This window comes from Notolepis coatsorum, assembly GCF_963971535.1.
Source record: "Notolepis coatsorum genome assembly, chromosome: 14".
Classification (NCBI taxonomy): domain Eukaryota; kingdom Metazoa; phylum Chordata; class Actinopteri; order Aulopiformes; family Paralepididae; genus Notolepis; species Notolepis coatsorum.
In genome coordinates, this window is record NC_140178.1 from 96,198,533 (window position 1) to 96,211,647 (window position 13,115).

The 13,115-nt window shown below is 49.9% G+C and overlaps 1 protein-coding gene across 1 annotated transcript in view; it reads right to left on the reverse strand.

The window, feature by feature from the left end:
- Positions 1–9,664: 9,664 nt before the first annotated feature.
- The window catches only part of LOC311240666 (semaphorin-6A-like), a gene marked incomplete at its 3' end in the record, with an annotated part of 45,231 nt that continues 41,780 nt past the window's right edge, over positions 9,665–13,115 (reverse strand). The window contains exon 4 of the mRNA XM_084329238.1: positions 9,665–9,806. Coding sequence (XP_084185364.1) covers positions 9,665–9,806 — 142 coding nt within the window. The remainder of the gene's footprint in view (positions 9,807–13,115) is intronic.

The window sequence follows — 13,115 nt, forward strand, 5'->3', positions numbered from 1 at the left end:
CCACTGGCCTTATCTTCACTGATAGATAATCACACCAGGTACTTTAGGTAATGAGATGTTGGTTAACCCTCCACCCCCATCTAGGTAGCATTAGATACAACAGCTGATAAATTCCTAAAGAGCCATAGTTTTTGGAATTGCTGGTCAATATTCCCAACACTCCAACAGCCACTCGAAGCAGAGATCATATCTCAATACACCTGCACCAAAAGCCTTTGTTAGGTTAAATGTGTCTGGTGGATCATTTGCATCAACTTGCATTGAGAAATTGCTGAAATAGAAAATGTACAAAGCGGAGGAATGGACAGAGTCGCGAGTTCTGAGATTCGACTTCGAAACCTTTTCAAATATTTTAACCCAATAACCTGCCTCTCAATGCACACAGTGAACCAAAGTGATCCACGACAAATGGTGGCTTTGGTGACATTAGGCTACCTGGTTAGTTAGGGTTTGGCAAGGACACTATAACAGAAGGAAGGGTCATTACGTCACTGTGTAGCGCGAGAACGCACACCGGTGCCAAGTGTGAACACTTTCAGTTACGGCCGACATTGAGTTAAATGGAATCAGCGATCTCCTCGCTTATGAGATAATATGACTATGACACATAAATGTCATATCAAGGTTATTTACCGTGGAGTTCAGAATCATCGTCAATTTGTTGCATTGTTAACTTGCTAACGTTTGATATGTTGGTTGATGTATATTTCCTCAAATAGCTGGTATATTTTGCTTCTCCATGTATGTATCTCCCATAATAGGCTTCAATACTAGAACTGGCACCAAGAAGAGCATAGAACGCTGGTGTTCTGACATAATGACTCTTCCTTATTTTATAGTTCCCTTGGGGCTTGGGAACATAAGGTCACGAAGCCTCTTAACTGTAGAGGTTGACTGTGTGTTGTTGACAAGCAGATCTTTTTAATAAAAGATGGCTTGGACGTCTCGAAAATATTACACCCCTCTATGTCCACCGCCAAAGTAACCCAGCAAAGGTGGCAACCCGCATCCATACACCCCACCCACTTCCCAAGCCCTATTGTATGCTAACTCTCCACCTTTCCCAATACCCTCCACTATTCGATAGCCATGTCCTGCCTTGCACACTTCTGAAAAGTCAATCCAATTATCCCGATTGAGGGCTCTGTCCCGCGGAGCCTCAGCTGTTAGAGCGCTGGGTAGCAGCAGGATTAGTGAGTCAGCACTATCGGCCGCAAATCCCTCGGCACCGAACTAAGGACTTTGGCGAGCAGAGTTCACGTGCTCCTCAGCTTCCATTTTATTCCAGCTATTTCTGCCGTTTTATTGTCATTAAAGTGCAGTCTTTTGTTTTGCTTCTTTGTCCACCTCTGTCTGTTAATATGGTAATGTTTCTGTCTGGCCGTATGCTAAAATGTAATTAGGTGAGATTGTGTGACTTTATCAGTTCTGCTCTTTCTGCCCCCCCTCTCTCGTTCTACCCCCCCCCCCCCCCTCTCTCCTCTCTATCCCTCTCTCTCCTCTCTATCCCTCTCTCCTCTCTATCCCTCTCTCTCCTCTCTATCCCTCCCTCCCTCTCTCTCTCTCTCTCTCTCTCTCTCTCTCTCTCTCTCTCTCTCTCCCTCTCCCTCTCCCTCTCCCTCTCCCTCTCCCTCTCCCTCTCCCTCTCCCTCTCCCTCTCCCTCTCCTCTCTCTCTCTCTCTCTCTCTCTCTCTCTCTCTCTCTCTCTCTCTCTCTCTCTCTCTCTCTCTCTCCCCCCTGTAATTGTAGAGGGTGGTGTCGTTTCTGATGGGTATCTGCATGTCTGCCTGTCTACCCAGCCTTGCTGATTCCAAAGGGAGTCTCTGGCTTCACGCACCATTTAGAGGTGAGATAGGCATTCCAAAATAGAACAGCGGGTTCCGAAATAGAATGTTAGTTCATTCTGCAGAGTTCTGGTAGCAGCATTTTAATTCCAACCCATCTGTTGTTTGAAAACCATTTTCAGGAAAGCTTTTCTAGCAATTAAGATTAATACTTATTTTTTCCAACTGGTGCACGTGTATTTCTTTGGAAACCACAGAATTGGTTTTAAACGTTCAGTTTAACTAAGAAAATAGAAGCACCAAAATAGCAGTTAGGAGGTTGTCACGCATGCTGTGGAAAATAATTTGACCAAGTCCGGTGAATTTAAGAGAAATAGGAAAGAAAGATAGTTTATTCTGTGCACAGACTCTCAGTTCTGTACAGAGAGTGGAAGATAATCTAAGAAGTGAGGCACAAGGCCAAGGATACTTTCAGCCTTAAAAGAAATCAAGGTTTTGCATACAGGAAGAAAGTCAGGCAGTTCTCACAAGATAACAGTGCAGGATGAATATACTGATAAGCTGCATCAGGACCTTCCAGACAAAACATGCTCTCTTTACGCTAGAGAATTTATGCCAGTAAGCTGGTTTATTGTATAGGAGTAAAGGTGTTATGGTTTGACACCGACCCCAAACGCAACGACACAAGAGAGTAGGATTCAGAGTTGCCAAAAACAGGGGCTTGTTTATTGAGACTAATTAAACAGCATAGAATAGGAAGAGTCTAAACAAGACAGGAATTCAAGCAAGGATGAAAATGTTCTGCTGCTCTGCAGCTTCTCCCGAGGTGGTAGTAGGGGGTAGCAGATGCTGACGTCAGAGCCGCTCTGCAGACTTCTCTCGGCAGAATCTCCGAGGTGATGCGGGACCGAGAGAGAGAGAGAGGGAGCGAGTCAACACAGGGTGCAGGTAGAACGAGCAGGAGAACAGGAGAGGTGACTTGTACCCAAAAACAAAAGTTATCCAAGTGAACTAATCTTCGTGTAAACACACACAGTGAGCAATGTTCCAAAACACAATCCCAAGTGAAAAATATCTTCGGTGCAAAAATAGACACTGAGAGCGAAGTCCAAAATACAATCCAATGTGATAATATCTTCGGTGTGATAAACACACAGTGGGAGATGTTAGGTCAAAATATTATCCCAGTGAAACAATCAAAAAGGCAACCGCTGGGTGAGTGACTGTCTGATAAAAAGGTGGTAATCTTCAGTGTTATAAAAACACACGAAAACGGAATTTGATCAAAGACAGTCATTAAAAACTCACCCAGACGTTGTGCGTAAAGAGCGCTGGAACAGCAGCGGAGCGAGCGCGTTGCCACGGGAAAAAGGTGTCCAAGAGGAAGGCTTCTTGGATATCCTGGAGGTAAAGCACAGGGAACAACAGCAGCAGCAGGAACGGCGAATGCAAACAGAAAATATCAAAACGATCCAACAAAACTTGAGTGGGGAAACGGGGTATAAATAATACGGGATTGATTGATTGACAAGCAGTGACAGCTGGGGGATGTGATTGAAAAGCGTGTGGACGGGAGAGAACCAATCAACGACGTCTCTGGGAAGAAGCGTGTGAATGGGGGAATGAAATGATTAACAGAAACAAATGGAAAACAGAGCGAGGTGGTTTAAAGGAACAGAGCGAGTAGGTGAGCAAGGACAGAAACCTCACAGTACCCCCTCCTCCACGGGAGCCACCCGGCGACCAGGCCGACCCGGCTCGTCAGGATGGGCACGATGGAAGTCAGTGATCAAGCTGGGATCCACGATGAGCTGCCGGGAGACCCAGCTACGCTCCTCAGGACCGTAACCCTCCCAGTCTACCAGGTATTGGAACCCCCGGCCCCACCGACGAACGCCCATCAACCGGCGGACCTGCCACTGGGGGTGACCATCCACCAACACGGGAGGCGGAGGATCAGGAGCTGGAGGCATAAGGGGACTGAGGGAGACGGGCTTAACCCGGGAGACATGGAACACGGGGTGGATGTGCATGGACGCAGGAAGTTTCAGGCGCAGGGCCGCCGGACTGAGTACCTTCAGGACCTCGAAAGGTCAGACGAAACGGGGGTTGAGTTTCTTGGCCGAGGACCGTAGCGGCAGGTCCTTTGCGGAGAGCCACACCCTCTGCCCAGGGCGGTAAGTCGGCGCAGGAACCCGGCGCCGGTCGGCACCACGACAGGCGCGCTCAGATGTCCGGAGCAGCGCGGTCCTGGTGATCTCCCAAACTCGTCGGCAGCGGTCGAGGTGGACCTGCACGGAGGGAACTGCCACTTCCGCCTCCTGTGCGGGGAAAAGAGGGGGTTGGTAGCCCAGGGAAACCTCAAAGGGTGAGAGGCCGGTGGCGGAACTGACCATTGAATTGATGGAGTATTCAACCCAGGGAAGGAAACGGCTCCAGGATGCCGGTCTCTCGGCTGCCACACACCGAAGAGCAGACTCCACGCTCTGGTTCATCCTCTCCGTCTGCCCGTTAGTCTGGGGATGATAACCAGAGGAAAGACTGACCGTTGCCCCCAATCCCTTGCAAAAGGCCCGCCATACCTGGGAGGTGAACTGGGGCCCCCGGTCAGAGACGATGTCCTGGGGAAACCCATGAAGGCGGAACACGTGGTGAGTCAGGAGGTCCGCCGTCTCGGCCGCCGAGGGAAGCTTGGAAAGGGCCACGAGGTGAACCCCCTTGCTGAATCGATCCACCACGGTCAGAAGGCAGGTGTTCCCCTGGGAGGAGGGCAGACCTGTGACGAAGTCCAGCGCCACATGTGACCACGGACGGCTCTGAACGGGAGGTGGCTGCAAGAGCCCGGAGGGTGCCTGGTGAGAGGCCTTGCTGCGGGCACAGACCGCGCAGGCCAATACGAACTCCTTGACGTCGTTCCGCAAGGTGGGCCACCAGAAACGACGAGCCAGGAAGGAGAACGTGCGATGGACGCCAGGGTGGCAGGCGAACCGGCTGGTATGGCCCCAAAGCAGTACCCGGGACCGGGCAGAGTCGGGGACGAAGAGACGATGCATAGGGACGTTGCTAGGAGCACGCTGGAAGCGTAGGGCACGCCTAACCACACCCTCGATGCCCAAGGTGATGGCTCCAACCACTCGGGCCTCCGGGAGGATGGGAGTAGGGTCCTCAGAGGGTGGAGCCCCCTTGGAGTGTAACCGGGACAGGGAGTCGGCCTTCGTGTTGCGGGAACCGGGGCGGAAGGTCAGCGAGAAGTCGAACCGACTGAGGAAACTGGCCCATCTCGCCTGCCGACCGTTGAGGCGCCTGGAAGCGCGGATGAACGTCAGGTTCTTGTGGTCCGTCCAGATGGTAAAAGGCTCCTCGGCACCCTCTAGCCAATGACGCCACTCCTCCAACGCAGCCACGACCGCCAGCAGCTCCCGATTGCCGGTGTCGTAGTTCCTCTCGGCAGGGAGGAAGCGACGCAAGTAGAAGGCGCAAGGATGCACCTTACGGTCCGAAAGAGAACGTTGGGATAGGACAGCGCCCAGGCCAGTATCCGAGGCGTCCACCTCCACAATGAACTGTCTCTTGGGGTCAGGGTGGAGCAGGATAGGGGCGGAAGTGAACCTCTTCTTGAGGGAGCGGAACGCAGCGCATGCCGCTGGGGACCAGTCGAACGGCAGAGCGGGGGAGGTCAGCTTGGTAAGTGGCTCCGCCACTTGACTGTAGTTCCGGATGAACCTTCGGTAGAAGTTGGCGAACCCGAGGAAACTCTGTAACTCCTTCCGAGTGGTGGGTTCAGGCCAATCCTCCACAGCTTGGATCTTGCGAGGATCCGCTCGGGTCAAGCCCTTCTCAACGATGAAGCCCAGGTAGTCGACGGAGTCGGCGTGGAAACGGCACTTCTCCGCCTTGACGAAGAGCCGATTGTGGAGGAGGCGCTCCAGCACACGGCGGACATGCTGGATGTGTTCCTCGAGGGTCCTGGAGAAGATGAGAATGTCGTCCAGGTACACCACCACGAACACCTCCAGCATGTCACGAAGGACGTCGTTCATGAGTGCCTGGAATACCGCCGGGGCGTTGGTGAGGCCGAACGGCATCACTAGGTACTCGTAGTGGCCCCTGGGGGTCTTGAAGGCGGTCTTCCATTCATCGCCCTCACGGATACGGACAAGATGGTAGGCACTCCGGAGGTCCAGCTTGGTGAAGAACGAGGCCTGGGTCAGTGGCTCGAAGGTGGAGCTCATGAGAGGTAGAGGGTACTTGTTTTTGATGGTGATCTCGTTGAGCTGACGATAGTCGATGCAGGGTCGCAGGTCCCCATCCTTCTTACCAACAAAGAAGAAACCGGCCGCCACCGGGGAGGAGGAAGGCCGAATGAGTCCTGCTTCCAATGACTCAGAGATGTAGAGATCCATCGCTTTCTTCTCCGGAACGGTCAGACTGTAGAGGCGGCTGCCGGGAAGGGGAGCCCCTTGGCGGAGGTCGATGGCGCAGTCATAGGGGCGGTGAGGTGGAAGGGCCTGAGCCCTGGATTTACTGAAAACCTCCAAGAGGTCGTGGTACTCGGGAGGTATGGACGAGAGGTCCGGAGGCAACTCACCAGCGGGCCTCCGGGGCGGGGGACAGGACGCCGCCTGCAGACACAGGGCGTGACAGGAGGAGCTCCAGCCCTTGATGGTACCGGAGGACCAGGCGATGTGGGGCTCGTGCAGCGCGAGCCAGGGCCTACCCAGGACCACCGGGACAAGGGGGGATTGGGTGATGAGGAACTGGATTCTCTCGACGTGGTTCCCAGCGATGGTCAGCACGACTGGGCCGGTGCGTTGAGAGATGTCGGCCAGGCGGTGTTGGTCCAACGAGAAGATCTCCAAGGGCCTCACAAGGTCCTCAAGTGGAATGTTGGCTCGGGTAGCGAACTCGAAGTCGAGGAAATTCTCGTCTGCCCCAGAGTCGATGAGGGCCTCCACCGTGGCACGTTGGTCCCCCCAGGCCAGGGTGACGCTCATCAGATGGTCAGGTGGTGCGCGGCGCTGGGAATGGGAAAAACGGCTCACCAGGATCTCCCGGGGTCTCGGCGAGCCTGATCTTTTGGCCGGGTGGGGCAGTCGGCGATTCGGTGTCCCGCACCTCCGCAGTAGAGGCAGAGACCGGACCTGAGCCTTGCCTCACGCTCCGCCTGGCTCAGATGAGAGCGTCCCAGCTGCATGGGTTCCTCCTCGCGAACCGAACGGGGAGGCCTGCTACCACCAGTAGCGTTGAGGACAGGGCGTCCAGGAGTGACGTCATGCGTCCAGGGAATCCGGGGTACCTCAGGGGGTAACAGTCGGGTCCTCTCGCGCCTTCTCTCCAGGAGGCATCCGTCGATGCGGATGACGAGGCTAAACAGGTCCTCGAGGGAGTCGGGCAACTCCCTGGTAGCGAGCTGGTCCCGGACTGCGTCACTGAGCCCCCTCAAGAAGGTTAGGCGAAGTGCAGGGTCGTTCCATCCACTCTCCACCGCCGCCAGTCGAAACTCCAGGACATAGTCCGTCACCCTGCCGCTCCCCTGTCGGAAAGTCCCCAACCGGGCTCCAGGGTCCAGACCTCGGGCTGGATGGTGGAACACTCTGCGGAGCTCCGCCACGAAGTCTGGATAGGAGAAAACAAAATCTGCATCCATTGCCCAGGAGGAAGTGACCCACTGGGCAGCATGGCCTGAAAGCAAGTTCGTCATATAAGCCACTTGGGACCCTCGAGCAGTAAAATGGCTTGGTTGATGACGGAAAACCAACTCACATTGCATGATGAATGTGGCACACTCCTCGGGATTGCCGTCGAACAGCCGTGGGACGGAGAGACGGGGTTCCCGAGGTGCGGGATCTGCTGGGGCTGCGGTGAACGCTCCTGAAGGATGTGAAGGAAGTAAAGCATTAACGGTGTCGCTCAGCGAGTGAAGCTGAGCGAGAATACCGGATTGTTGTACCGCCAGAGCGGCCATTGACCCTTGAATAGGCAGGACCTGTTCCCTGAGATCCTGCACCGCAGCCGCAGCCCTCTCTAGTTGGTGACTGTGATCCCTGGTCAACTCGACTTGATTAGCAAGTGCGGTTCTGACCCTCTCTGTGTCGGCTGGGGTCGTCATTTTGGTTGGATCGTAATGTTATGGTTTGACACCGACCCCAAACGCAACGACACAAGAGAGTAGGATTCAGAGTTGCCAAAAACAGGGGCTTGTTTATTGAGACTAATTAAACAGCATAGAATAGGAAGAGTCTAAACAAGACAGGAATTCAAGCAAGGATGAAAATGTTCTGCTGCTCTGCAGCTTCTCCCGAGGTGGTAGTAGGGGGTAGCAGATGCTGACGTCAGAGCCGCTCTGCAGACTTCTCTCGGCAGAATCTCCGAGGTGATGCGGGACCGAGAGAGAGAGAGAGGGAGCGAGTCAACACAGGGTGCAGGTAGAACGAGCAGGAGAACAGGAGAGGTGACTTGTACCCAAAAACAAAAGTTATCCAAGTGAACTAATCTTCGTGTAAACACACACAGTGAGCAATGTTCCAAAACACAATCCCAAGTGAAAAATATCTTCTGTGCAAAAATAGACACTGAGAGCGAAGTCCAAAATACAATCCAATGTGATAATATCTTCGGTGTGATAAACACACAGTGGGAGATGTTAGGTCAAAATATTATCCCAGTGAAACAATCAAAAAGGCAACCGCTGGGTGAGTGACTGTCTGATAAAAAGGTGGTAATCTTCAGTGTTATAAAAACACACGAAAACGGAATTTGATCAAAGACAGTCATTAAAAACTCACCCAGGCGTTGTGCGTAAAGAGCGCTGGAACAGCAGCGGAGCGAGCGCATCGCCACGGGGAAAAAGGTGTCCAAGAGGAAGGCTTCTTGGATATCCTGGAGGTAAAGCACAGGGAACAACAGCAGCAGCAGGAACGGCGAATGCAAACAGAAAATATCAAAACGATCCAACAAAAACGGGGGGGGGAAACGGGGTATAAATAATACGGGATTGATTGATTGACAAGCAGTGACAGCTGGGGGATGTGATTGAAAAGCGTGTGGACGGGAGAGAACCAATCAACGACGTCTCTGGGAAGAAGCGTGTGAATGGGGGAATGAAATGATTAACAGAAACAAATGGAAAACAGAGCGAGGTGGTTTAAAGGAACAGAGCGAGTAGGTGAGCAAGGACAGAAACCTCACAAAAGGAATATTACACTAAATATTGCATAATGCACAATAATATAATAATAATAATAATAATAATAATAATAATAATAATAATAATAATAATAATAATAATAATAATAATAATAATAATAATAATAATAATAATAATAATAATAATAATAATAATAATAATAATAATAATAATAATAATAATAATAATAATAATAATAATAATAATAATAATAATAATAATAATAATAATAATAATAATAGATTTAATTTATATAGCACACTTTAAACTCAGTGAGATCTCAAGGTGCTTCACAGCAGGAAAAAAAGGTTTAAAACATGAAAGCATTAAAATTAATCAAATAAAAACATAAGAATAAAAAGGTATAAAACATAAAAACATATTTTTTTAAATACATAAAACATATGAGCAGATTAAAAAACAGGCCCTAGTGGAAGGCAGAGTAAGATATGGTTTTAAGGCTGGCCTTGAAGGCAGCAAGGGAGTCTGAGGCCTTGATGGACCCTGGCAGCTGAAAAGGCACGGTGCCCCATGGTTGACAGCCTAGTGCGTGGGATGGCGAGGAGGTTTTGACTGCTAGACCTGAGTGACCTGGATGCATGTTGAGGGGAGAGGAGGTCCTGGAGGTAGGTCGGGCCGGAGTGATTTATCGCCTTGTAGACCAGCAGGAGAACCTTGAAGCTGATACGCTGGTTTATTGGCAGCCAGTGAAGGGAATGGAGGACTGGGGTGATGTGTTGTGTTTTCCGGGTTTTGGTGAGGACACAGGCTGTAACCTCTGGATGGTTTTGGAGGGAAGGCCTGCCAGCAGAGAGTTACAGTAGTTGATGCGGGAACTGACAAATGCATGAATGTAAGAGGGTGAACATATGATTTTTCCACAATATGCACTAGCAGCAAAAGTCTTTCTGTATTGCTGTGAATAATACCGTGTTGGCTGTTCAACGTGTCAGGTTAAACAGTGAGAAGTTTGCTCAGGGAACAGTCTGTGAGGTACATGACCTTCTAGCGCTCACTCCCATGCACTCAGGGGCGTCGTTTTGGTATGGCATTGGCAATTAAAATAGAAAAATTGAAAGAAATATATATATATTTTTTTATAATTAATTTTTTTTATGTTGATTTAGAATTTGAATGTCAACATTATGAACGAAGCTTCAAACTATTCGGTACAGCCCTAGCATGTTTTGATATTGTCAATTATCTCACTTTTAGGTGACTTTTTTCAAAAGGCTGCACCAACTGGGTGTTGAGGGCACAGCACTTGACTGGTTCTCCTCCTACCTCACTGACAGACACCAATTCATCTCCCTCTACGGCCACACCTCCTCCCCCTCCCCAGTCACACAGGGGGTCCCCCAAGGCTCAGTCCTTGGCCCCCTGCTCTTCATCTGCTACATTCTCCCCCTTGGTCACATCATCCGCAAATACCACCTCAACTTCCACTGTTACGCTGACGACACCCAAATCTACATCAGTACACAATCCCCCCACAGCTCAGTCACATCGAATCATGCATCACCGAACTCCAAACTTGGATGACCCACAACTTCCTCATACTGAACAGTGACAAGACTGAACTTCTCATCATTGGCACCAAAACCACCCTCACCAGATCCGGACCCATCACACTCACCATCAACGACTCCACCATCACCCCCTCCCCCCTAGTCTGCAACCTTGGTGTCCTCCTTGACCCCACCCTCTCATTTGACCCCCACGTCCGCTCCATCGTGAAAACATCCTACTTTCACCTCCGCAACATCGCAAAAATCTGTCACTGCCTCTCCCCCCCGCTGCTGAATCCCTCATTCACGCCTTCATCTCCTCCCGCCTGGACTACTGCAACTCCCTCCTCACTGGTATCACCTCCCGCTCCCTCCATAAACTGCAAATGGTCCAAAATTCAGCCGCCCGCCTCCTCACTAACACCCGGTCCTGCGAACACATCACTCCTGTCCTCCACTCCCTCCACTGGCTCCCGATCAAACACCGCATTAACTTTAAAACACTACTCCTCACCTTCAAAGCCCTCCACAGCCTGGCCCCCCCCTACCTGACTGATCTCCTTCTCCCCTACCACCCCACCCGTTCCCTCCGGTCCTCCTCCACTGCCTCCCTCACTGTCCCGACATCCAAGCTTAAAAACTTCGGAGATAAAAACTTCGGAGATCGGGCCTTCTCTCGCACTGCACCCCGACTCTGGAACTCCCTCCCCCAGTCCATCAGAGACTCCCCTACACTCTCCACCTTCAAAGCTCGCCTCAAAACCCACCTGTTCTCCCTTGCCTTCAACCCCCCCCACCCCTAAACCCCCCCCTCCCCTCCAACCTGATTGATATGTCTCCAGTCTTTTTTTTGTGCCATCAGGCTGTCTCCCCCGTTCCCCCCATGGTCTCATGTTCCTTTTGTTTTTGTTTCTTTGTTGTTTTGTTTTTGTTTCTTTGCTTTCGTTTCTTTGTTTGTACCCCTGCTCCCGACTACTGTCAGCGACTTCGGGTTATTGAGAAGCGCTATATAAATTAAATGAATTATTATTTTTTTTTTTTTTTTTTTTTTATTATTGCAAAACAAAAAATTATTAAAAGTCAGTACTCAACACACAATGCATAATGAAACTTTCAGTAAAGGTGGTTAAAATATATGCAAGTACAGAAACAGGATAAAACAAAAATAGTCTATAATAACATTTTAACCGTATACAGTGTATATCCAGCGAAATTACAATTATATAAATGTTAGTATATAATATACCCCTAATACCTATTTTCTAAAACCCTACACACATATGCTCCAGCTCAAACCCCCCCCTCCCGGACCCCCTCTTGGATAGTACCTCCATTATCCCTCACTCCTAACCAGACACTACCATTAATTAAATTAAATGAATTATTATTATTTATTATTATTATTACTTTTACTGTGACTAACTGAAATATGTCACAAGGAAAATGGACGTACAGAAGTTTTTTTTATCAAAGGGCAGCAGAGACAAGTGATACAGGTACACAGATAAGGTCTTACAGTGGCTTAGTGATTATAACAGTGCAGTTCAGCATTCAGTAACCCATACTTTTTGTGAACGTGTTTTTGATACTACATTCTGTTGAACATGCACCTCAAAACCGTACCTAAGGAAAATTGGCTCAATTGCAAGAAAAATAATAGACAGTTATGATATTACATTCTGCATAATTTGTATGCAAAATATTGTGGTTCCCTGCTTTAGCCACAACACTGGTAAACAAACTACCCTCCCACTCAGGGCATTATGGGGTAGAACACATAGTAGCATACTACAAAAACCTAGGGGTCCACAAAGACGACTTCAAACTTGAAATGGTAACAACCGATGAGGTACTAAAAAAATTGAGCGCCCTCCAACCTAACAAGGCCACTGGCCATGACAACATCCCCTCCAAATTCCTCAGAGACGCAGCAGCCGCCATCACCCCAGTCATCACACACATAATAAACCTCTCTATAAAACAGGGGCACGTCCCCAAGGAATTGCGAGAGTGACCCCTCTGCACAAAAAGGGCAGCAAATTAGACCCAGGCAATTACCGCCCTGTTTCTATTCTTACCTCCATCTCGAAAGTCATGGAGAAAATAGTCTACGAACAGGTCGAAAAGTACCTGGCGGAAAAAAATCTAATATACGAATTCCAATCTGGCTTCAGAACGTCCCACTCCACTGACACATGCCTCCTCTATTTGAACGACCACATCAAGCAAGAGGTGGACGCGGGCAAATACTGCGGCATGGTCATGCTGGACCTACAAAAGGCCTTCGACACTGTCAATCACTCCATTCTAATGGACAAGCTAAAAGCAATTGGTTTTGATAGCTTATCAGTGAGCTGGATGCAATCCTACCTGGAGGGGAGAGAGGTAAACGGTACTCTATCCCCCCCCCCTCACAGTGAGCTGTGGTGTTCCACAAGGAAGCATACTAGGACCGCTACTCTTCCTAATTTATGCAAATGACATGTCGTCAGCCTGTGACTGTAACTTGTTCCTGTTTGCAGACGACTCAGCCCTGCTGGTCTCTGACAAGAACAAGTTGCAGGTTGAAAAAACCCTCAGCACGGAACTAGGCAAAATCTGCATATGGCTCGCTGATAACAAACTATCATTACACAT